The sequence below is a fragment of the Brienomyrus brachyistius genome, chromosome 18 (genome assembly GCF_023856365.1).
Source record: "Brienomyrus brachyistius isolate T26 chromosome 18, BBRACH_0.4, whole genome shotgun sequence".
NCBI lineage: Eukaryota > Metazoa > Chordata > Actinopteri > Osteoglossiformes > Mormyridae > Brienomyrus > Brienomyrus brachyistius.
The window spans coordinates 20587728-20612651 of record NC_064550.1 but is presented as its reverse complement, the minus strand read 5'-3'; the positions used below and the strand labels follow the sequence as shown (position 1 = coordinate 20612651).

The 24924-nt window shown below is 45.9% G+C and overlaps 1 protein-coding gene across 1 annotated transcript in view; it reads left to right on the top strand.

Annotated features, from left to right (window-relative positions):
- Window positions 1-18547, top strand: part of ncam1a (neural cell adhesion molecule 1a) — a 70952-nt gene extending 52405 nt beyond the window's left edge. Inside the window, 7 exon segments of the mRNA XM_048983888.1 lie at window positions 1746-1870; window positions 2242-2422; window positions 8970-9177; window positions 9682-9798; window positions 10638-10869; window positions 10871-11262; window positions 15443-18547. Coding sequence (XP_048839845.1) covers window positions 1746-1870; window positions 2242-2422; window positions 8970-9177; window positions 9682-9798; window positions 10638-10869; window positions 10871-11262; window positions 15443-15566 — 1379 coding nt within the window. The 3' untranslated portion in view covers window positions 15567-18547.
- Window positions 18548-24924: the final 6377 nt, after the last annotated feature.

Genomic DNA, 24924 nt, shown 5'->3' with positions numbered 1-24924 from the left:
TGGTCCGACACCGGTATTTTTTAAATTCTAAAAGCAATCCAATAAATGCATTCATTTTTATTGAATGAAACTAATTATCATGCAAGGTGTCCCCTATCTTGTGTTCTTCGCTTCCTGGGATAAGCTGCAGGCTCAGCATGACCCCGTACGGGATGAGACATTATGGAAGATGGTTGGATGGAAATCGAATAAATGTAACAAACCGTGACAGCGCCAGCGAACGTGCAACTCTTTTGATGTGCGCGGCTTTTGGCTACATTCAGTAAAGCAAGATAATATTTAGCCTCAAAAGTTAGGTACAAATGTGACTCCATCGCCAGCACCGAAAGCAGACCTTTGCTAGAATTTCGAAACAAGGAGATGCAAAATAAGCCAAAAGCAATCGCATACTGAGCTGAGGATGTTGCATGTTAGTGCATGTTTTGATTAGCGCTTCCTTCTTAGCATCTTGGTAACCTTCACATCACTGAGAATGGGGTGGCCATACTGGAGCATAATGTACTGGTATTATATATAATATATAACTTTACATTTGTATATTTGTGTCTGTTTGCTGTGCTGCTGAACTGTGTTCTTTGCCACTAACCCTTTTATTTACATTCCAGCAGTGTTGTAGTCCTTATTGCGAATGGACTTTCCTGCAGTGTTAAATCCATCAGCCCACTGGAATCAGATAAAACAGCTTAACGCTTGTGTCATTCTGCGCGACGTGTTGAAATCGATGCTTCAAGGTCACACGGCTAATTCCTAATCAGATTTTCTTCACTAACCTCTATATGGAGTTTTTTTTTTTTTTTTTTAATGCTACCTTTTTTTTTTCCCAAGTCCACATTTACAGACAGGAAGAAGATTAGGAGTGAAATAGGGCGTGGCTCCCGGTGTTGCCACAGAGAAAGAATCCTTTTGGATTTGGATTTGTTCAAAATGAATGCTTTATTTTTATCGTTGTGTATGTTAAGCGGTTGTGCGCCAGTGATATACAGTGCGTGAGAGGATATAAGCCGGATAAAGGCCTCAGGTTCTGGCCCTCGATAAATCGTGAGATTTACCGGAGCAGGCTGCTTCCAGGATCCTCGGTGACGTAGGTTCAGGAGAAGAGGGTGAGCGGTCGACCTGAAAGGGCAGCCGGGGCGGAGAGTCCGTGACAATCACCTCTCCATGCGTAACTAATTGTTGTGCTAATTCTCCATGTAGCTGCAAATGCTCTTAACAGCTAACACGACCGCCTCCCCCCCCCCCCCCCTCGCTTGCCCTTGATAACATAATTAAACATTACAGTGTAGCATGTCCAGGCAACATGCTGGAGCTAATTAGCGTGTTGTCCTGTCATTTAGTTTTGCTAGAATCGATAATGAGGTCTGCGTGGAATGGACGCCATGTCCGTGCGTCCTCTCCGCACTCCGGGTCGTGGCTGCTGGCCCGCTGTGTGATCGGCAGCTGACGGAAGACGAATATGTCCCATCGGAAAGGCTGATTGCCCTTAATGAGTTAGGCACCCAGTTAGCTTATTAAAAGCAGCCGAAAGAGACAAGCCTAATGTATTTAGTAAGTGATTAAATATAGTATCGGCAGCCCTTGTCTTGTGCCTGTTTTTATTTATGCTTTTCATTAAAAAGTTAATTGGAGAGAAGGTGAGCTGGATTGTGCAGCAAGCAAAGGACAGCTGTGGGAAGGAGGAGGAAAACATGGCCCATAAATGGCATGGTGACATTTTGACTCCCTCCTCCGCCCCCCTGTGTTCTCAGGAGAGCCCAACCCCCCCAAACTGGAGGGCAAGCTGCAGTCAACGGGCAATGTTCTCAAGGTCAACTGGATCAAGCAGGATGATGGGGGGTCACCTATCAAGCACTACCTAGTTAGATACAAGGCTGTGAGTATAAGGGTCGTGCTTCGGAACGGGCTATTTTACAACAGGGGTAATCAGTATGGCCGACAGTATGGGGGGCAACCTTTAGAATGGGCTATGTCACAGTAGAGGTATTCAATATGGCCGATAAGTAGCAAGTGCAATGTTTGCTAACTTCAATAGATTTTAAATACAGTATATAATATCCTGTTTTATTGAAAGGATGTTGCATGATGTTTGTTTTTCTGCACTGAGAAGCACTTTCGTCTTTGTTGGGTTTGCGTTAAGTACCGCATCTTGGTAACCATGGAAACTGATCGGCCCCAAGTGCCACCGATAGTGAGGGTAATGACTAGCCAGTGAGCGCCCTGTCCTCTGCACTGCCCCGCCCGCAGAAGCACGTGTCCGACTGGAAGCCAGAAATCCGCCTGCCCAGCAACAGCGAACATGTGGTGCTGAGTGGCCTGGACTGGAACACGGAGTATGAGGTGCACGTGGTGGCGGAGAACCAGCAGGGCAAGTCCAAGGCCGGCACCTTCAGCTTCCGCACCTTAGCTGAGCCCACGGCCATTCCAGGTACCAGCCGCCCCACAGCCTCCCCCCGCCCTACCCACACTGTCCCCCGCAACGCGAGTATCAGCACTGCCAACGGACCTCGGCGCCCAGCCGCGCCCCCTCCGACAGGCTAACCGGGCTCAGCTCCAGAACGGCTAGCCTGTTGCACTAACCAAAAACAGTCCACAATCGTGTCGCGCTAAATCTGATGCTAATCAATGTACTTAAAGCATCAGACTAGCTGGGTTTAGGCTGGGTGAGCTACAATCACCACGCTAGTGGGGCGCTGATGCTCTTATAGGTTCCCGTCTTTACTGGGAAGTCAAAACAAGTGTGCCGGTTAAGACTCCACTGTCAGGGAGGGAGGTGGGTGGGGGGTGCTCTGGCTCGGTGCTCCTCACAGCCCGACACCACTTAACAGCTCCAGTGAGTCCTGTTCCTCCATGGTGGCAGGCAGTCACTGGCCAAGCCGGGGTTGCCCCTCCCCCCACCCTAGATCCCCTTCCCCTGGTATGACGAGCCTGTCGCCCTCTGTCCCGTTGGCAGTGCTGTTCCCATGAACGTTTGCATCTTGCAATTGTGCTGCCTCCCCACTGACTGATCAAGCCCGAACCCCCACCCCCGCTTCCTTGAGTTCAAGGTTGCCTGGTGCCCGGCTGCAGCCGGAGCCTTGAACACCCCTCCCCTTTACAGCATTGGTGGGGTTGCAGCTGCTCGGTCCTGCATGTCAATGCTTGGAAACGGGGCCTAACACACCGGCGCTTTTACTGAAACTTAGCTTTATAACGCATCCAGCGCCGCATGGCACGGAGATAACGCCCCCCCTGGCACGCTTAGGCCACCCCCATAGCAGCGGGAGGTTTGGATCGCTGAATATCCCTAAACAGCAGAGTGGGGGGGGGAAGGGTCACCCACCCGACTGCACAGCCCCCCCCCCCCCATTCCACAACGCTGGCTTTCGCTGTTACATCTGTTACAACTCGTCTGCAACATCTGCAAAGACGATCCAAAAAAACAACAACATAGTTTTATTATCGACTTTCTGTCCAGCGGCATCGTTTGAGGTGGAACACAGATGCCGACACGCAATGTGTGTATTAATATTGTCATTATTTTGCCTTTGACATGCGCTTAATGTACTTTCTTTACCACACCAGTTACTTCGAAAAGCAAACGTTTTCTATGTAAAAAAAAAATGTGAGTTTCTGAATACAAAGTGAAGGAAGTCTAGGATTTGGAGAAATCAACTCGCAAAATATGAACAACTGGGGTGGGGGGGGGGGGATTAGATCCCACAGCAAGAATAGAGCATCGGTAATCATTTAAACTGGTCTAGAAGACATGGCAGGCGTACTGTCCAATCCAAATCTCCCCAGCTAAGGTAACTAAAAAAAGCTTTTCTCAAAAATAGGCAATTAATTAGATGCATTTCTTAGTGGCAGAAGTTCACCTCTCCATCTGTCTACTCACACACCATATCATCGCTGCAGAGATTACACCTTAACCACCTTTTTGTGTGTTTTTCCTGGGCATGATTCCCTGCTGTGTATAGCTGAGAACAACAAACATCATTTAGATATGTGAAGAGCCACAAAGTTCTCAACTTTAATTGATCTGATCTTACTTTTCACCACGTTTGGGTGTTTGATTTAATTATCCAGATACTTTGTATCTTTAGCGTTTTCTAAAGTGGCCTATATTGGAGTTACACTGACTAAAGGATGAGCGTAAATGCTGGCTGATCTGCCAGGGAACTTGTCCTGCTTTGCTGTTGAGTGTCATCCTGTGCATATTTACCATAATCCGGCATCGTTGACTGTTCCGGACCTCTCCATCTCAGCCTGCTACCCTGGCCTCATCACCGGCACCCCTAACCCGCTCTGCTTATTTTACGTTGCTTCTCCTTACGCTCTCATTGAAGACCGTTTGGGTTTTTATTTTCTCTAACTTGCCTGAATCCCTCTTTCCCTTTTTGGTTTGCTTTCGATTTACCTTTAAAGCTTACGTTTCGGTATTTTTGACCTATTTTTCTATCTTTCTCTCTTTCTCTCTCTCTCTCTCTCTCCCTCTTCCCTTGTTTCTTCCCGTTTTTCCCCCACCCCTCCTCCCTTCCTCTGGGATCGTGGAAACTACTGGACCATCTCATTGCCATGCACACTATTTCCTTTTTTATGTTTACATTGATTTTATGTGTGAAAAACACTCGGGCGCGCGCACGCACACACACACACACACACACACACAAAAACATGCTTCCTGTCCCTTGACTGTGGCTCCCCTTCACGCGTGATCTGTCTGTGTCGTGTCCCGTTCGTGATCCCAGCCACCCTGGGTTGCTCCTCTGTGTCCTACACCCTCCTCTCACTCACTCTCTCCACTCTGACTGCGCTCCTGCTCTTATAAACCGTCTCTGCCCCCCCCGCCCCCTGCCAGGAGGAGAAAAATCTGCCCTCTCACATCCTGGCGGGCCGTTTGCTTTTATACCTTCGATCCCAGTGCAAAAGTGAAAAAAAAAGCAATATGAATTTCTGTGGAAATGGTGGAGGTAGCGTGCTTGGTCCCTAATCGTTCTGGATGTTTATTTAATTTTTTTTTTTAGTTGCCGTTTTAAAATCCCCTGTAAACAAAGCTGCAGCCCCTCCTCCCCCCACAGCTAGAAAAGACTCTCGGTACTAATTTGTTGGAATATAATCAGTCTGATCATTTGACGATCTGAGGAAGAGCACAGGCGCTGTGCGACCCCAAACGGACGGGTCTTACGTCTACAGGAGACTGACACGCGTTAAAGGTTCTCGATTCCATGTCCTCTTCCCATGGCTCTCTGCTAGCTACAGTGCTAACGTGCTAAAGCATGAAAACCGGACTGTAGTCTTCAGCGCCGCGAGAGAGGATACTAATTATGTTGTGACAAATGTATATAATTGTTATAGGTTGTTTTCTTTCCTACACTAATCTGTCTTCCTTTGCTCCCTTCATTTTTCGCTTAAAAATGATGTGTTCTACGCTAAATGCTTTGACTGTCTAACAAAAGGGATACATGCCGAAAAGTGAATATTGTAATTTGACGACACCCTGTAACATGATTTTTGTACCTATGCTATGATCTCATGAAGTAAATATTGTGGGTTTTAAGGAACCATAATAATATAGTGATGTGTTTTTTTTTTTTTTTCTTTTGGACAAAATAGTAACTGTGAGTTTCCAACTCTGAAGTGCAGGTGCGTGAAAGCAAGTGTGTATTTACCGCTCATTCTGTGAAATGTAAGCGTTGAAAGCAACCTGGCCCCCCCCCTCTCGATTCTTGCTTTCCTGCTGATTTTGTGGTGAGCCGGTGTGCTGTGGGGGGCGCACACAGGAATTGGGTGTATGAATATTTTAGACTGCACGAGCTACCACCCAATTGGAATGCCCCCTAACCGCCCCCCCCCCACCATACCATGTGGTTCCCACCCCCATCTTTGTTTTTAATTGGCTCCGAAGGTAAGGAGTAGAGCTGCACCGAACCCCCCCCAACTTTGCATGTGCCAATTAAATCATTTGAGTTCAAATTTGGGTTTTTCTTTTATTGAAATGCACTTTGTGTCACATGACACCCCAGTGTCCGACACGGCTTCCAGTGCCTCCGTACTCTGTACCATTTCACCAGTCAGCTGCTTTTCTGATTATACGGAATGGAAATTGGAATCAGGAGAGGAGCAGCGTGTGGGAAAACTGCTCGACTCGAATGGGGAAAAGGGCACCTTCCTGAGACAGACATGGCGTACTGTGAATAACATTTACGGTGAAAAATGCGACAAGCTCGTTACATGAGCAAGGAGCGTATCCACGCAATGGTGCCGTGGTTACCGGCCTATTGTCCGGAGGTTCTTTCATGCGGGTGGCCGTGTTTTTTGCGAACATATCCATGACGTTCCCGTCGTGACTCGACTCCCGTCGGCCAGGGTGCGGCTCACCTGCCGAAGGCCCGACCAAAAAACAGTGTCAGAGAGAAACAACTCGACATAAGACGATGGATGTAGGAGCCCCAGTGTGCTCTCCGCTGTTTCCCGCTGATAGTACCTGCTTTAGGTGGCAGATGAAGGAGTGACAAGGGTAAAAAAAAAAAGTATGTTGTTTTTGTAAAAATTTCAAAATTTAATATACTGATTAATAACCATAACGACAAAAATGATACTGAAATTATGCCTGTTTCAGACCATATTTCAGAATATTATTCATGCTTCCTGGAGATGAAAAAAGATAGTTAAAACTGGTGCTTTTCAATGTAAAGGGAGAGTAGAACCTAGAGCTAAGATAAAACTATTTTTCATCTGTGACAGTTCTGAGAGTGTTACAGTCCTGCTCTCTGCGATCTGGCTGCTGTCAGCAGATTTTAAAAATGTCACGCCGGAAGCCCTGATGCGGTTTGAAGGCGATGCTGACACCGCGAGCGCCCCTGTTACTCTGCTTTCGGATATTTGCTCCACAAGGTGAAGCGCGGCGCACACAAATGCCCGTAAGGCTCCGGACAGGAGTGCATGTTCCTCTGGAAGATCCCTAGAGCTGATGTGGACTGTTTGGGGCCCCACGGGGTAGAGAAAAAGGGCTTAGGAGGGCAGGACACGATGGCTTAAAGAGAGCCAGACTGTACTTTGACGTTACGTGCCTGCATGCATGCGGGCCTGGGGGCGAAACTGTCATCGTTCATCTCTGAAACCATACAGGAGATCAGAGCATTGTAAGAAACTAAAAAGTGAAGTTTGTTAAGGGTGTTAAAATATGCCTTAATGAGTAGCCAGTTGCTTGCTACAGATCCCTGGTTCGCAGCACTTGCTTGTCACTTCCTGTCGAGCAGTTGACAGGGACGTTACTACAGGAAGCTTGATGTTCTCATTATAATCTGACAGGTTTGTTTGGCAGCGTCTAACTCACATCCACTCAGGCTGCTTTTTTTCACTCCTGTCCAACATTGCTTTGGAAAACACCTTTTTCCAAGCACCACTGCCGCCGCCACCCATCGCGACCCAGTCTTACGCAGCCAGGCATATTAGCACCTTCTGTCCCGGGGATGGGGCTTAGACCTCAGTAGCTACAGATCAGGTAACAGTTAAGGGCCCGTTCCTTCAGCTTGGCTGTCCCCTTGACAATGAGCTCCCTCATAAATCGAGTCTCAACTTCCCCAGACGGGGACAAGGACACTAGTTTTTTTGTACGCTGGCAAGACTTTGTACCTCCATTCTGTCGGTCTAGATTTCTTCATTATATTGTACAGGCTGCCTCTTATAATAAAATTAGATTACACAAGCCCCCAGTGAGCGTTACACCGTATTTGCGCATAGATCCTCGCGCTAAAGATATTGCATCAGGTGAAACTGCACAAAAGAGGTGGAACCGATACTGAATTTTAATCAAGGTCTTCCTGTCATCCATGTATTATGTGTGTAAAAACGTGTAATTTCATGCGCTTGTGCTCTTTGTATTTGCTAAAATGTTCTTTTGGTTCCTTTCTGTACAATTATATGCATTTGATACGTTGCTACGATACGCCAGACCTCCCAGGACTAAGAAGAAATTCCAAAGCAAGGTTTTTGCTAAGAACCTGTGTAGTCTTAGAGGAAAGAATAACGAATGAAATACCTTTTAGATGTCCTTTTTAACATCACCTTAGTTTGAAGTTTGACATGGAAAAAATCAATTGAAGTACGGAGCATAACAAAGTTGTCATCTAACCTGTGACATTAAAATTTGAGAATCACCAAAGTTTGTAGCACTTGTGTGTTTTGTGTTATGAGTAATTGTCAGTCAAATGAACCTGGACATACGGTGTTTCTGCATTGTCCCATTTCAGCAGCTCTTACTGAAATTCAGGGGCTATTTGAAGAGTCACAGCTAAAGCCCAGAGTGAAATATTAACATAAATGTAATACAACGAAAGTTCAGGTTGATTCGACAGGAAATTACATTGTATAATGAGTGGAATGGACTCATCTCTGTCTGGCCTTTTGTTTTCTCTTTTTCCGTTTATAACGTTTATGTTCTAGTTGCTTTTTCATTTGTGTCTTAGGCATTTACTAAAATTTTGGTCGCAGAACTAATGAAAGAGAAACTAGTCGTGCATTAGTTACAAATAGAGCACAAGTAGCAATTATAATATTCTCATGAATATGAACTTGTTTATTCCTGGTAAGTATGTTGCATTTTTGTCTGCCCCAAAAAAAATAAACCTTTGTTTTGTATTATTTTTGATGTATTTTGTACTCCACCAGTCAAGTATTGTTGAGGCAAGTAAACTTTTTAAATACACATTTTTTTTTCTGCTTAACGAAAAAAAAAAGACCCATAACGTAACAATTGTAATTTGTGATTTGATTAAAAATCAGTTTTCTGCAAAGATTTTCTCTCCAGGATGATCTTGGTGTGAAAAAGGTAAAATGATCTCCAGCGAAGTGCTTTTTAGACTCGATTGTTCTGCTTGAGTAATGAATTCGAGTGTGATGTTTTGTGGGACTCCTCTTGATGCCTGCTGGCTGTTCTTTGTAACCCACTCGATGCTGTCCTCTGTGTCGCTCCCTTCCCCCTCGTCCTGAAGACCCCATGGTCAACGGCTCCAGCATGAGCACAGGCGCCATCGTGGGCATCCTCGTCGTCATCTTCCTGCTGCTGCTGGTGGCTGTAGACATCACGTGCTACTTCCTCAACAAGTGCGGCCTGCTCATGTGCATCGCCGTGAACTTCTGCGGCAAACCGGGCCCCGGCTCCAAGAACAAGGACATTGAGGAGGGGAAGGCTGCTTTTACGTGAGTGGGCCTCGGTCAGCTTCTCCAGAGTTTGGCAAACACGCGCAGCAGAAGGGTTCCTGCTCCCGTTTGGAAAGTACTAAATGGAGACTGTGGGGAAATGCTACGGAGGGTGAAGGATGTGTGCTCCTGATGTGAAGGTCACTGTTTCACATCCCTTGTGCTAAGCTACTAAACCTGAGTCTCTTGAGGAAAAAAAAAAACTGAAAGTACAATTTGCTTCTGGATGAAGTTGTCAACTAAACCTCTGAATGTGAAGCTACAGCTTTCGGTGCTAAGAAGCACTGGTGTTCTCTCAGCACACAGCTTCACACCGCAGATCTTGGCTTAGGAGTGTAGGGATACTCATCAGCGTAGCTCTAACCCACTCACTGTACCCAAAACGACAAGGGGTAAACCCACATTCTGACATCACATCTGCAGTGCCACACTCCCAGCATCACACGACGGGCACCTGGCCATGGATGGAGGCTTACCGAAATGACTTTGCCACTCCCTTCGCAGGAAGGACGAGTCAAAGGAGCCCATCGTGGAGGTGAGGACCGAGGAGGAGCGCACACCCAACCACGAAGGAGGGGGCCAGGTGGAGCCCAACGAGACCACACCCCTGACGGAACCTGAGTAAGTCGCCCACCCCGAGTGTGACTTCTGTTTAAAATAGCCCATTGGCAGAGAGAATAATTCTGCGATTGGTTGCTTCAGTGTGGAAGGCAGCGGTTTGTATCGCCAGCATTCAGCCTTGTTTCTACAAATCGGCATTACGCACTCAGAGGAGCCATTTATACCCAAGCTGGAATAATAATGAGCAGTAATTAAATTGTGAGCACGTGTGAATTTCACCAATGGTTCATTTCAATATTATATTTTTATGTGTGTAGTATATTCTGTAAGCAATTTCAGATCGGGCAGTTGGGATTATGGCTATGGTTAGCTACTGTGAAATGGAGGCCATTGAATTATGGGTAGTAGACGTGGGCCGTGGGTCACTGGCGCGGGAAAACGCCAAGCTGGTCCCGTCGCCTGCAGTTGGACTGCAGCGCCTCCTCCGCTCTCTCACTCCTGCCCATGGCCTGGGAAACAAGAAGTGCGTGTCCATGTGGACTCGGAGCAGCATGTTTTCATGTTTCCTCGCGGCACTGAGGTTTATTCTGCTTGGTTTTCCAACGACTAGAGGGAAATTGGATTTTTTTTTTTTTTTGTGATTTGAAGCCCCGCAGTGGGTTTCTGTCAGCACGGCATTTGCATAAATGTAATCTACCTTCTACTGCTCTGTTTACTGCTCCTCTGTTAACTCCTCTAATTCTGCTAACTGGGGGGATCTTCCTGTGGGTGGTGCTTCTGTAACAGCATGTCACGCTCTGGCCCCCCCACCCTTCTCTCTCTCTCTCTATCCCTCCTTCTCTCCCTCGCTCTCACTGGCTCTACATCGTGTCTCTCTCTCTTCTGCCCTGTTCCTGCAGGCTGGCAGCTGACACCACTGCCACAGTGGTGGACCTGCTCCCTTCTGTCACCACTAACTCTGACTCTGTCACGACTCAGAACAGCCCCGCTAGTGAGTCCACCACGCTCACCTCCAGCACCGCCGCAGCGCCCCCTGCTGCCGACGCCAAAGCCGCCCCCCCAGTCCCCCAATCCAGTACCCCCAAGTCTAGCACGGCCGCTCCCGCCCCACCCACTGCCACCCCCCTCCGAAGCCGCCCCCAAGGTGGCCCCCCTGGTCGACCTGAGCGACGCCCCTGTAACCAAGGCGACCGGTGGCACGGAAACTGCCGACGCCGTGAGCAACCACACCCCTGCATCTGAACCCAGCCCCGCCCCCACCACACAGCCTACCAAAGCTGAAGCCCCAAAGCCCCCTGGGAGCGAGCCGCCACGTAGTGATCCGAAAAGCCCCCCAGTGCCAGTCCCGAACGCCACCGCCCCCGACAATGCCGTCAAGCCCCCTCAGCACCAAGACTTTCAGATAGACGGAGGACCCCTCCAGCCCTCAGATACTGACCTTGCCAAGGATGTGTTTGATGCTCTGGGCAAGCCCCCCGGGCCCCCTGCAGACTCCAGCGCCGTCCCCGCAGCAGCCCTGGACGAGTATGGCTTCCTTTACGTCTCCTCTGTGTGTCTAACCCGTGTGTGTGTGACATCTGTGTGTTTCCTGTCCTGCCACATGCATGCTCTCACACTAATCCTACCACTTTATAACGAGCACCGCACCAGTCGCTCTGCTGTAGCTCAGCCCTCCCCATTTCCCTCATGAACACTGGTGAGGACCAGGCATAGATGGGACCCCATCAGGAAGGAACTGAAGGAAACGGTTAGACCGCATAGTCTTATGGCTCTGAATTGCCTGTAGATGTAGGGGAATGGACATTCCCTACCCATCGTGATGTCCTATTTTTCCAAGACATGTTCCCTGGCGATCTTGATGCCCTTCTCTGACAGGGTATGTTCCCTGCACATCTTGGTATCCTAGTCTTCCAGGGTATGTTCCCTGCTCATCCTAGTATGCTGGTCTTCCAGGGTGTGATACCCTGCTCATCCTAGTATGCTGGTCTTCCAGGGTGTGATACCCTGCTCATCCTAGTACGCTGGTCTTCCAGGGTATGTTCCCTGCTCGTCCTAGTATGCTGGTCTTCCAGGGTGTGATACCCTGCTCATCCTAGTACGCTGGTCTTCCGGGGTATGTTCCCTGCTTATCCTGATTTGACAAGACGCTAATCATGATGAGTGTCTTCCATGTGGCTGCTATACTTTCAAACGCTAAAGTTTCCTCATGGCCTGATTTAAACAGGGTCTTGGGTGCAGGTGTATCAGCAGACAAAGTGTTTCACTGAGATTCATGGGTTGTTTATTGTTTTTTTTTTTGTTTTTTTTTTAAAGATCCCGTTTCGCTGTAATTGACCAGGGATGAACCATTAGCCCGGAGGTCAATCAATTGACATGATGAATTAATCCCATTAAATAAATTCTAGTTCCCAAGTCGTTCGAATTTAACATCGCTGAGTACCTGAGTCAGGCTGCCTCACAATTTCACCGAGCAAATTGAAACCAGAAGTGCACACTTAGTTGTTTAAAAACAATTTCATTGCAAGTAAATAGACATGATTAAACAAAAAGGAGAAAGAGAAGACGGAGTGCTATTATGGAATAAGGCGGCTTTATAGATGGAGGCAGGGTAAGCATTCCTTCATGAGGAGGAAACTATGTTTAGCATTGTGTTAGGGTTGTTTCAGCTTAACGCACCAGTTCTGACCCGCTTTTTGTTTGCCTAGCACGCCTCCTACCTCGTTCTATTTGCTTGGATACTCAAATGTAAATCTCCAGGGAGCCTCTGTCATTGTGCTGTGTTTCCCCACAAACCAAACCAAGAAACAAAGTCCAAGCCTGGTTAAATACGGAACAGGACCATATTAAATCAGTTTAGCCGTGACATTCCTTCAGATGGGAGTGGATTCCCTGGTGGCCCCCAGAAATGGCCTCCAGGACTGATTGCAGATTGAACAGATCAGATTTCCAGGAGCCTCTTCCACGGTTTTCCCCCCCAACCTTTTCATTTTATCATTATTTTTTAAGTGTATATAAATTCAGAGCTGATAGTCTAGAACAGAACTGACTTGAAAAGGCTGCAGAAGGGCGGTGAGTCCGAGGGAGTCGAGATTAAAAACACACCATGACTCTTGCCCAACGGCGGGAGAAGAAGGAAGCTTCTTCAATATTTCAGAGCCTTTGAGTTGCATCTTCCCCAAGACAAAATCACATCCCAAAAGTCCTGCTTTCCATTGCCCCTTCAGCATCTAATGCTGGGGTAGATTCGGAAAGTTGCTGGATACCGATGCATCTCCAATGGTTTCTGAAGGCAGCTGTAAAATATTCACCAGGCACCTCACACCTTACAAGAACTCAGGGAGCATCGCTTTCTCTCCACCTCTCCCGGCTCACATTGCCTCACAAGTTCCGGAAACTGGAACGCTGGAGTCTGCTCGAAAATAACCAGGAGAGGGAATCTATTCAGTCATCACAGGATGCCACGTTGCACACCCTCGTCCGCACCATCCCTACTTCCCTGCCTCCTTCTGATGCATCTCATATTCAGCAGGCTTTACGAAAATGATTTATGCTCTTGATTTAGCCATCTGATGTGACTGCATCCAATCACCCAGCTGCTGCTTCCCGATCTGGTGAGGGATCCAGGATCTGGCTGATGACCCGTCTTGAACTTAACGGCAGGAACATTTCCAGTTCCTGCCTAAAACATTACTTGCAGTTACAGACTCAAATTCATCCATAGTGCATTTGACAGTTTCATGTTCGATTTCCGTCGAAGATCTTTTCCGGCGTTATAGTGTCTAAAGTGTCTAAACTTATGCCTGATACAATCTCAGCTGTGACAGCACTGGGTGCCAGATCCTCCCAGTCTGTCAGTGACGTGCCCAGCATCAACTGGGTTTGTACATAAACATTTGGCTTTCTATTAGCAAACGCTTTTAAACAATGACAAATGCTTCTTTCTTGAAAATCTCGAAGATGCCTAATTTGTTGATAGTCTGCAGTGACATTTTATTTCACTGATTTTATTCAGTTAATGAAAAGGTATATATGTTTAATTATGCCTTTTGTACACCCATCCCTGCCTTTATGCAAATTCTATGACTGCAAATCGAGTACAGGTATCCCAAGCTATCCCAGGATGCACAGGGAGCAAGACGAGGGACACCCTGAACAGGGCTCCAGTCCACCATAGCGCACATACTCACACACATACTGTGGGAAGTTCACAGACAGCGAGTCACATAATCTCATCAACTGATAATAATCAAAGCAAATCTGAGTCAGGCCTGCAGCCATCCATCTTTGCGTCAGACAATGGCGATGGCGTCGTTAGATTGCTCGGCTGCAACATTCCCCCCTCGTGGTAATTCTGGCGAACTCAGGGTAAGGTGTCCCGCTTTCTTCACTCAACAACTGTCCTATAAACCTTGGTAATCCTCTAGCACCATGTGAATTTTCGCAGTTTTCCTTAGGCTGTCTGGATTGTGTTCCTGCACGCACTCTGCGGCCTGTTTACTGCTGAGAACCTAAGCTGGGTAGGATTTTTCAGCCTTCTCTCATGACACGGTGGAACGGCTTTGTTTATACAAGGCCCAAGGTACAGCATCACCCGGAATATGTGTCTCGCAGAAAACGCTGAGTTAATCCGTGGGCGGCGTGCACAGTGCTGTCTCGGCGGCGGCACCCGCCTTGTTTGGTACAGTGGGAGCCATGCCCACACTCAGGGGGGGCTGCCCGTCCGCTCCAGTACCCATGAGACAACGGGACTCACCGGCTTGCCGAGTGGAGGCATCATCCACACAGGCCAGTGACGTGCGACGGGCTGTTCCGACAGCAGCGTCAAAAGCCCCGCGGAGTTTGGAGTGACGCAGAAATGGCGAGACCCTGTTGCTAAATCCACAACTCAGATCTTGTGCCTGATACACATACAAGGCACTTTCTAGGTTCATTGCTCTCTGAAATGCTCCCTGGGTCCAGGTGCACCCCATGTTTTTACTCCCCCCCCCCCCCTTTACAAGTACTGACAGAGTCTTCGGCCCAGCGGCGGTCTCAGTAGTCAAAGCAAAGCTGCTGAGAAAGACTGGATTATTCCGCCTCCTCTGAGAGGGTCCCAATCAGTATTCCGATATCATGTGCATTGTGACTCTTAAATTATTCCCAGAATTTTTTATCCAACTTATCCTGAGGCCAAACTCACAGTGGTTCCTCAAATGGTTTGCTCTTGGCAGCGGTGCAGCCGGAGTGGCAGAAAATGGGGGGAATGTGCAAAGTGCATTTTGCTGTGGGGGGCTGAATGAATTAGACCAGGCAATCTTAACTCTGGTAGTCGGTGCAGCCTTATCCAGTACATCTAGCAGCAGATGCGGTCCCAACTGGGACCTGCTAACTGGGATTGTGCTCTCCTCCTGGGTCTCATCCTCCATGATCATGTTATTCTTCCCCAGGTTGGGTTGTTCCTCATCTGCATGCCGTTTCACGCCGTACCTCTTCTCCACCTGTTCATACCCCTACCTGTCCATTTCCTCTCTGCACAATAGTAACGGATGTTGAAGTCACATTTAGCTGTGACAGATAGCTACCCTACGGAAAGTTTCATTGCCCAGATTCAGAAATGTGCTCAGTACTGCAAGTCTGATGTCTCGCGCTGAAGAAAGAGGATGTTCTGCTTTTCCTCGAGGGATTCCTCACTCCATTCTGCTTCTGCGCCTGTCTCTCCCCACAGGAAGATGGCCCCAGCAGACGGCAAAAGCAAACCAGAGGAGACAGATGTTAAGAAAACCCCGTCGGAAGTGAAGACGGACCCTAACGAAGCCGCTCAAACAAACGGGGATGAGGTCAAAGCATGATCAAGCCCAACTGGAACACGTCAGTCACGGCTCTTCAAGACGTCACACCACAACATTGAAATGAGATTACAAATGGTTTCTTTCTTCAGTGTCTTTTATGAATTTTCAGAACAAGCGACGAGTTTGTAGATCTGTAGAATGGAATACGATCTTGTGTACATGCTTCTCCCCCCCCCCAAGTTCATTTTTATTTTGTTTTGCGTTTTGTTTTCAACGTACGTTTTACCATTCAGAGCAAAAAAAAAAGCAAGATCTTGTATTTAAGTTCTATCTTGATTTATTGGAGGGAACCAAAATTGAACTTCAAGGGCACTCTTTTGGGGAAATTGTGTGAGTAATCTCTCTCAAGTGGAACAACATCTCAGTCCGTCAGAGTAGATTACCGAGAGGAAATTTAGCTTTATCCGATAACGATGCCTTTATGTTGTGCACACACACTATTTCTAATTATGTCTGTTCTATTATGTGCTGTATCGCCACAGTTATTTTCACTGCTAATGAGTTGTTTTAATGTTCTCTTGTGTTAAAAGATTATGTGCAAAAATAACTGCCTTTTATGTTATATATTTTTTTAATCGTCATTATTTTGAGGGATATAGTATAGAATTAGCATGCTTGCTTGGCCAAAAGAGGTTTCCGTATTCCATATTTTTCCTTTTTTTTCTTTTCAGATGTTTATACACCTTTAATCTTTCTTCCCCTTTTTGAACACGGCTTGATTTAATGCAAACATGAAAATACAAGTGAAGGCATAGCATTCTGACGCAGTTTAAAAGAGTTTGAGTTTGGCAGTCTGGTTGCGGTACCAAAAGACGAATTCATACAGGCAGTTGTAGGAAAACCTGCTCCACGCCGATTGGTTATCTTGTATTTCCCCCCCATAAACCAAGAAAATTAACCTGTTCCTCAGAATAGTGTGTGTGGGGAGAGAAGGGACAGTGATGTGCTATTGGCCAGCACAAAAGTGAGGAATGGTGACCCATTAGCCAATGGGGAGAGGTGGGTGGGACCCCAGAGTAGCACCTCCTCCACAGTGCTGTGGTTGAGCACATCACACATCAAGGAACAGTCATCTGGAACCAGTCTCCAGTTGTTTACCAAGCATGGAGAAACCTCAGAATGGCTAAGATGGACCAAATTTGTTCGCTTTATATCCTGAGGTGTTTAACATCGGTGATCTAAAGTCAGTATCTTCGATTTGACCCCCTCTTCAGAAGTGTGAATACAAAGAGAAGTTAGGCATAGGAAAGAAGTAATGCGCTTAGAAGGTTATTAACCTGTCTTTAGGCATAGTGAAGAGCAGAAATGCCTGAACAAATTCATTATTTAAGCCATAGTGCTCTGGTGTGGAGGTGGAAACACAAAATGCCCAGTCAGACCTTCTTTTGTACAGGATGTTTTTCATTCTTTTAGACTGCAAGCTTGTGCACTGTGAATGCGTGAATATTCTAGTGTGAATAAAAAAAAAAAATGTGTTCTTTGTCATAGAATAATAAAAAAAAATTGCATAGTTTGGTTGTGAACGGAATAGCGGATAGTTGGAGACGAAATGGGTCTATGAAAAAATGACAGACGATAAAAAGGGAGAAGCCTTCGGAAAAAGTTCATCGTGGTTCTGCGTTTCGCGTCTGCAACAGAGAGGAAGCTTAGATGGGCTGAAGTCTGGGTCTCCCCTATCCCCGCCCACTGCCAGCCGCTGTCACTCAGCGCCAAGGCCCACGGAGATGTCAGTCGGCGCCGTTACTCGTTCATGAGATCGAATCCTGGGAGAGAGAAAAAAAAAACGAGAGTAAATGAGTAAGTAGCAGTTATGTCACGTGGCTCAATGTCTTTCTGCATATAACAGGCTCAGTGGATGATGACCGAGGCATTTTTCATTACAGAGCGGAGGTGTGCGCACTGCTTGAAGTACGCCTATACATTATGCAAACAAACAAAGAAAGTAAAACATTACAAAAAAACAGGAGCACTGTTAAGCAGCAGGGTCTGTAGAGGGCAGAGGGAGCAACTTCATCCCAGCCTTAAATTAACAGCCTGCAAAATTGAACATGAGGGGTCACTGACTTTGACCCTCATCGCATCAGTTCGATACATCAGGCAAGATGTGCAGGAAAGTTTCAAGAGAAATGCAAGTGATCCAAACTTAAGAAAATATATAAAAACACCAAAAAAAAGACAAATATTGTGTTATTATTTGAACAAGCATGCATAAGTACACAGACTGAATTCTGGGTCTAGATTTATAACGTTGGTGTTGAGGCTGAGTTCGAACTGCAGTTCATGGAATCTGAACTCATGAAGGCTTTCTTTGTTGTATGCTAATTAAGTGTTCTGTATACTCTTGTCCGTTCAGAACATTTTTACATAATTGGCATCAAGTGCTTTTACTCTACGGATGTATGTCATTCACAATAAAGTGGGGGGGGGGGTGGGGGGGGGAACTCATCTGACACTCACGTATGAAAGGATAACAAAAGAAGCAAGACTGATGTTTCTTTGATGTTTGGTGGAGGCTGCTGTGGTTATTGACTTTTTTCACTCAACAGACATAAATGTGGGACCAAGTTCTTTGTGAGTTTACATGAATCTTTCAGTCAGTATATTGTGCCATGAGGGAACTTATAGAATGAAGCCTGTTGCATTGGAGCAAACTTTAGGGCGGTTGAACCTTCTCTGATAGTAAAACCAAAAGGGTTTTGGTAGCAAATTGGTCTCATTAATCTGTGCATTTTGTGAGTTACAGGCCTTGACCCTCTACAAAAGGCTGTGTCACTTTCCCAGAATCCTCCATTGTCATTCCTACCCAGCATTCCCTGCTTTGGGGCCTTCTCTCTTATATACAGATTTTTACTAAGTGAAACATTGGTACCACCCTCTCTTTCCACTGTCACTGGTGTAAATACTGAGTACTAACCGAAAACATTTTGACTTTGCATTCTGTCAGAAATACCTGTGTTCAATAAAAGTAAAAAAAAAAAATATCTATACCTGACTGGTTTTATTTATTATAATTATTATTGTGTTATTATTGAATTGTTTCATTTTTTTAATTAAAAGCTTTATTTACCATTTGTATAATGGTATGAGAACAAGTTCAATGGCATGTGTTTGATTCTGCATGCTCTATCTCGATCTCCTTTTTAAGACATAACATACAGAGGTGAGAGCAACCCTGGAGCATTTTTCAGGATGTTAAGGACCTTGTGCAAGGGTGGCTGCTTTTCTGAGGACAAGATTCGAACTGGTAACCTTCCGATTGCAGACACAGCCATATCCTGCTGAGTGACACACCACCCCAACACAAATTCAAATGTATGCTTCTGATTCAGTATTCCTTGTTATTCATACACATACACTTGTATTATTATTCTTAAATGTTGGGATAGCATACATTACAGAGCATTTTAGTTCAACGTCTAACACGACGCAACAATTAAGTTAAAAAAAAATTCCACGTATAAACAATTAATATTATTTACCACTAGGTGGTGCAGCGCCAAAAAATATGTTTTTTCTTTTCTTTTTTTGCTTGTTTTTTATGATAAAGAATCTTCATTACACAGCTCTATAAGACGGTGGTGGCTGAACTATATGTAACTACATGAGAATTTAAAAAAATCATGACAGTATTGAAGCCGTTGCTACCGCGAAGTAGCGGAGTGATGTGCTTACAAATTAGGCCAACAATGTTTTGGCATTTAACGGTCCGTTTTAAATTTGCGTTTCGTGTGTTTCCTGATTATTCAGCCACTTAATGGAGCATTCCCTTCAACGGAATTGGAGTTATATTTCATGAATAATTTTTTTAAAAAAAAACCCTTAATATGCCTCATGTAGTGAATGAACTGTTTTATCTTTGTGGAATGTCTTCCATTATCATTATTGAACGTACCTGTTGGTGCCGTCATTTCGGTGCTTCAGGATTAAGCGTAGACATGGATTCTGGGATGTAAATAAGGTTTTTAGTCCAGGTTACAGCTCCGACATAAATGTTATTAGTTTGCATATAAAAGGGGGGGAAATTATTGTTCTTTTATAAAAGCTTTATTATAATTCAGCCCATGCACCTGAAGTGTGGAACTGGATTTACCGTACTTTACATGCTGATTGTTGCTTGTTCTCCGCGAGGTTGGTTGATCATATTTGTACAGTTGAATAATGGCACTTAGCACCGCGGTAAATTCCTATTATCCTGCGTTGTTGCTATTACTTTATGACTGATAATGTCTCCTGATTGGATTCCAGCCGCCACCGACGCAGGAGCCAAAACCTTAATGTCGCAGTGTCTTAATTTGCTTTTTTTTTTTTTGTATGTCCTATGGTTTTTCCAAATAAAGGCTCTTACAATCAAACGGCTTATTACTAGTTGTTATATCTTTTGTAAAATCTTTAAAAGGGTCCATTGCTTCATTGCATTATTTTAGGGAGGGGCATGCGCCATATTCATAGCTCATACGCAGTGATGCCACATGGTGGCGCTGTAATACGAAGGCACCTCTCCAGGTTGGCATAGCTGTAATTTTCTTCTTTTTTTCTGCCGACCATGGATTGAACTACCAAATAATCTTGACCACACCGTTACAAAGGGCCGTGTATATGTGCAGTTTAGTGACGTTTTTAAAATGGAATATTAACCCCCGGTTTGGACTAACCGTCTTGTAAGAGTTAAGTAAGGTTGGCTAGCGTGTGTTGGCCAATGCGTAATGTTAGCTTTTAATTAGCTTTTAATTCGTTTTTATTGCATTGTTGAGAATTAAAAGGGATCTTGCTTATATATGTGTATGAATAACGAGGAATACTGAATCAGAAGCATTGTCTAGTAAATGAATAAGTTGTTTGATTTCTTTTTATCCCGCTATTTTGTCAATAGCTTACAACTATTAGAAGTGTGATGTATTTTTTTTTTTTTAGTTTTTTGTGTTGTTAAATTAGTTCTTAATATTTTATACGCCTTTCAATCCATATTTGTCTAAGGCACTTATTTTAAGGAATCTGAATAAATATTTCTTCCACCAGATGGCAGAAGTGCACCGTGAAGTGATCCTACTCCCTTTTTCTGTTGCTATTTCGTCTCGTAGCGGAGGTGCGATCGGTGTGTGCGCTCGTTTTTGGGGATAACCTGTAAGTCAGCTGTTCAAACCCAGGTGTGAGGACTCTTCAGCCAATCAGTCCTCTAATTAGTAATCTATTAGTAAATGAAGTGAAAACCTGCATACACAACAGCCCTATCTGGATAAAATAGGCCACTATGTCTGGTCATGGGGCGAGACATGCATAGTCTGAAATGCTGTTAAAATGACATTATGTAATTAATCATCCGTTATGGGATCCTGGCATCTTCCCTGGCTAAGAAAGAAAATCCACATAATTTTTGCATTTGTAGCGAGATTTTTCTGACATTTATTTCAAAAACGGCTTTTATTTTCAATGTGGACGCGCCATAGAGACAAACTGAGGAGATACACATCTAAGTTTTGCCCATTCTGGAGGTAACGGTGGTGACGTGACTCGGCTGTATGATCCGGTAAAAACATCCCTGTTAATTTAGCCCTTGGATCTCGTTCATATGGGTTCTGTGGACCCATTCCAAAGTAGCCTACAGCAGGGTGACAGTCCCCACAACCCCCCAAATTAAGGGTTACGCTGTCGATTTGTACCAACAAAATTTTCCCTCCAAATACAGGAAACCGAGAACTTGGACACATTTATGCCAAAATGTGGGTCTTTTGCTTCCTTTCTTTCTCAGTTTTTTATGTGTATAACTAACTTCCCTCCTGTGGGGGCAGGTCAAGCTTATTCAGTATTTTCAGATTTTTTTTTTCTCTAAATATTCTAAAAATATTTTTTTCTAACCAAAATCCCGAAATCTGCGTACGACCCTCAGGCACCTGGTGACATCTCCTCTATTGTCTCTCTCTCTCTCTCTCTCTCTCTCTCTCTCTCTCTCTCAAGGGGGCGCCCACGTAACACCCGACTGCGGCCAATAGATGCCGATTTCCGGAGGGTGCGACTGGACCGTGTCGGCCTGGGAGGGGGGGGATGTTGCCAACAAGAATCTCAAGGTGCTTCGCCGTGTGGCGGGTGTGGTGGCGCTCTGCACCTCTGCATGCTCCCCAACCTGACCTGACCCAACACCAGCCGTCCTTCAGATTAAAAGCCTGTGTTTAAACCATAAACCAAATAACCACCTGAAGCTGTACTGAACTGGGGGGGTCTTTTTAGCTGAGCCTCCATTGGGTAAGGGGGAGTGATTTGTAGTGGAAAAAAAATTTGGCCAACACACGGCAATTGGGACATGGGGTTTTATTGGCACGGCCAATAAAAATGCAGCTACATGTGTACCATAGTTATTCAGAGCCTGTGCTGCTCTCAGCCGTTTCCCATGATGCAAGTTGGTGATAAGAGGGGGAAGTTGTTGCGGGCAGCTACACAAAAGGCCCCCCTTTCCCAGAACACGGGTCGCATTACCCATCACACACCGCCGCCCGCGCGGCTGCACCCGTCCTCTTCATTGAGTGCTGCTGCTTTGTACCGGAGCGGCTTCCTGGAAAAGCTGCGTACAAATAGCCTGTTAGCGCCCGGAAAGACACGGGGCTGCCTTAAATATCTCCAGGTGGGAGATGAGGTGCGGTTCTGACAGTCAAGTGCAAAAGAGGTAAGAAAGTCGTCTCAAAAGCAGGAGAAACTACTTTGATATGCATGTACAGAAATCTGTTAAAAAAATTCAAATAAAACATATTTTTTGGCTCTTTCCCCCCCATACCTCCAGACCCTCTGCTTTCGTTCTGCCTGGACAGTGTATAAACATGCTCTCCTTCACTTATGCACTTAATTTCACTAATTAGCTGCATCAGTGTGCTAATCTAGTCCTTTCCTCTCCATACCAGCATTGATAGTGGTTTGAAGAGAACTGGAAAGCCGTGCAACACGACTGGAGATCTCTGTGGTGTATCAGAACCGAGTTTAAAAGTAACCACCTAATTGGAGGAGGTAACGCACAGCTGATATGCTAACCGGCTGTTGTTTAAATATTAGTGCTTTATATCTGAGACATCGTGATCAGGCAAGGATACAGCGTGATCATGTGATCACCATTCACAGTTGCTATAGAAGGAGTGGTGGCCTATCATTGCTATATTCCTAACACTGATTGCTAATCAAAGCTAAAAAGCTTCTGTCATTGATAGACCTGGATCTGAAGGGTCCAGATCTTCCGGGAATGTTTACAGTACTTGAATCTACAGGTCGTTAATGGTGAAACGCACTTCAAACACATACTGACTGTGATCATTTGGGGTCAGGGTTGATTTTGTTGAGATCCCGTTCTATTAAATCTTAGGATTAAAAACAAAATAAAAAAATCTGCTTTTAGAAACAACGATATAAATATGCTAAACATTTATGCTGGCTGAGTCCTAAATGGCTGGGGTTGGGAGTATTGTTTTTTGTCCACTGTGTTTAGTGCAACATGTGTAGAGCAGAACACACTGAAAGGGCTAGAGCCGGTCTTTGCTGATACCGTTTCCTCTTGAAATGACATTTTTATTATGTCATCAATGAGAAAAAGTCAAAGCTGTTGACAAAGCTGTCTACCCAGCGTCACTGATTCTGAGAGATCCTGAGGAAGAAGGGGGGGGTGGCAAGAGAACGATGAGTTTCCTTTGAAAATATTTCCCAAGGTTGCACATTCTTGAGTGGGGTGGTGGGGGGGGGCGCAGTGGCATCGGCTGAACAACGGTTAACAGCAATGGAGCGAGTCGGAAAGTCAACAAGTTAGCAGGCCGGATAGCCTTGTAGCACCAGACGAAAATAGGAATCTCAGTGTGGGTGTCTCACCTCACTGCCCTGCCGCTGTCATGCGGAGTCTCCCTACTTCAGGCCTTCACTGTTCACATATTAATTTATGTATAGTTTAAGCCAGGTTGCCCTGAATTTTATCAAGCTCAACAAGTATTGGTGGGGGGGGGAGGAGGTGCCTAAGCCTCGGCATCACTGGAGTATCATGAAGAACGCAGTGATGAACATCCATCCATCCATTTTCCAAACCGCTTATCCTACTGGGTCGTGGGGGGTCCGGAGCCTATCCCCGAAGCAATGGGCACGAGGCAGGGAACAACCCAGGATGGGGGGCCAGCCCATCGCAGGACACACTCACACACCATTCACTCACACATGCACACCTACGAGCAATTTAGCAAGTCCAATTAGCCTCAGCATGTTTTTGGACTGTGGGGAGAAACCGGAGTACCTGGAGGAAACCCCACGACAACATGTGGAGAACATGCAAACTCCACACACATGTGACCCAGGCGGAGACTCGAACCCGGGTCCCAGAGGTGTGAGGCAACACTGCTAACCACTGCACCACCATGCCGCCCCGCAGTGATGAACAGTCACGAAAAAGCTGCCTACAAATAACTGAATGCAGTTACTCCTGAACGTTTTATTAACAAAAGCCTGAATCACATCTGTGTTTCTTAAAACTTTTTCTTTTTCTACAGAACCAAACACACAAGCGAACATGACTTCATGCCCCCTCTTTACCCCCCCGTTTCGAATCGTCCCTCGATCCAGAGATAACAGGGCTGCCATTTCCATTCCTGGGACTTTGATGATGAGCACTGGAATAGTACTGGGTGTATGGAAACAAAGTACTGCTAACACTTTACTCGATGGAGCAGAAGTAACTTAGTAACTCAGTTACTACTACTCAAGTACAAAACAAGCAAATATAGTAACTGCATGAAATACATGAAGCGTTACAATGAATGAACAGGGGTACCGTACATAACTAACACTTAGTTTCTGGTTAATCAATACATTAAGTAAGCGTGTACTACTACATTACTTGTGTCCCCACAAGTAAAGTGCTACCCAAGTCCCTCTAAATGTGTTCATATGAAACAGCAGCGTCTCGGCCGGATTTAGCGGCTGTCGGCTTGGGAAGCCGGCGGCTGTTTTATCGGCCTTCTTTTTGCGAGGCATCGCCATTCACTGGCGATTTATGGCCGGAATGGGAGTTAAGGACAGGACATCGACATCCTTGGATGGTTAAAGAAGCCTCCATCCGTGGAGCGACCGCGCAAGGTGAGTCGAGATGAAAAGAAAACAAGCCGCAGTCTGGTGGGGATTAGTCGGGGGGGGGGATCCCCGCGGATAGCTGTCCCTGTTTCCCAGGGCCACTGTAATATGATTACTTTGTTGTTGGCAATCGGTCCAGTGGTCAAGCACTAAGGAGGTGTGGGACCGGCTACCTCCAAGGTGGACAATGGGCAGAGGGAAGCTCAGGGGGAAGTTTGGAATTCTGCTCCATTGGGGACAGCTGGGGTCTTACACTTGAGGGGTTGGGGGGGGGGGT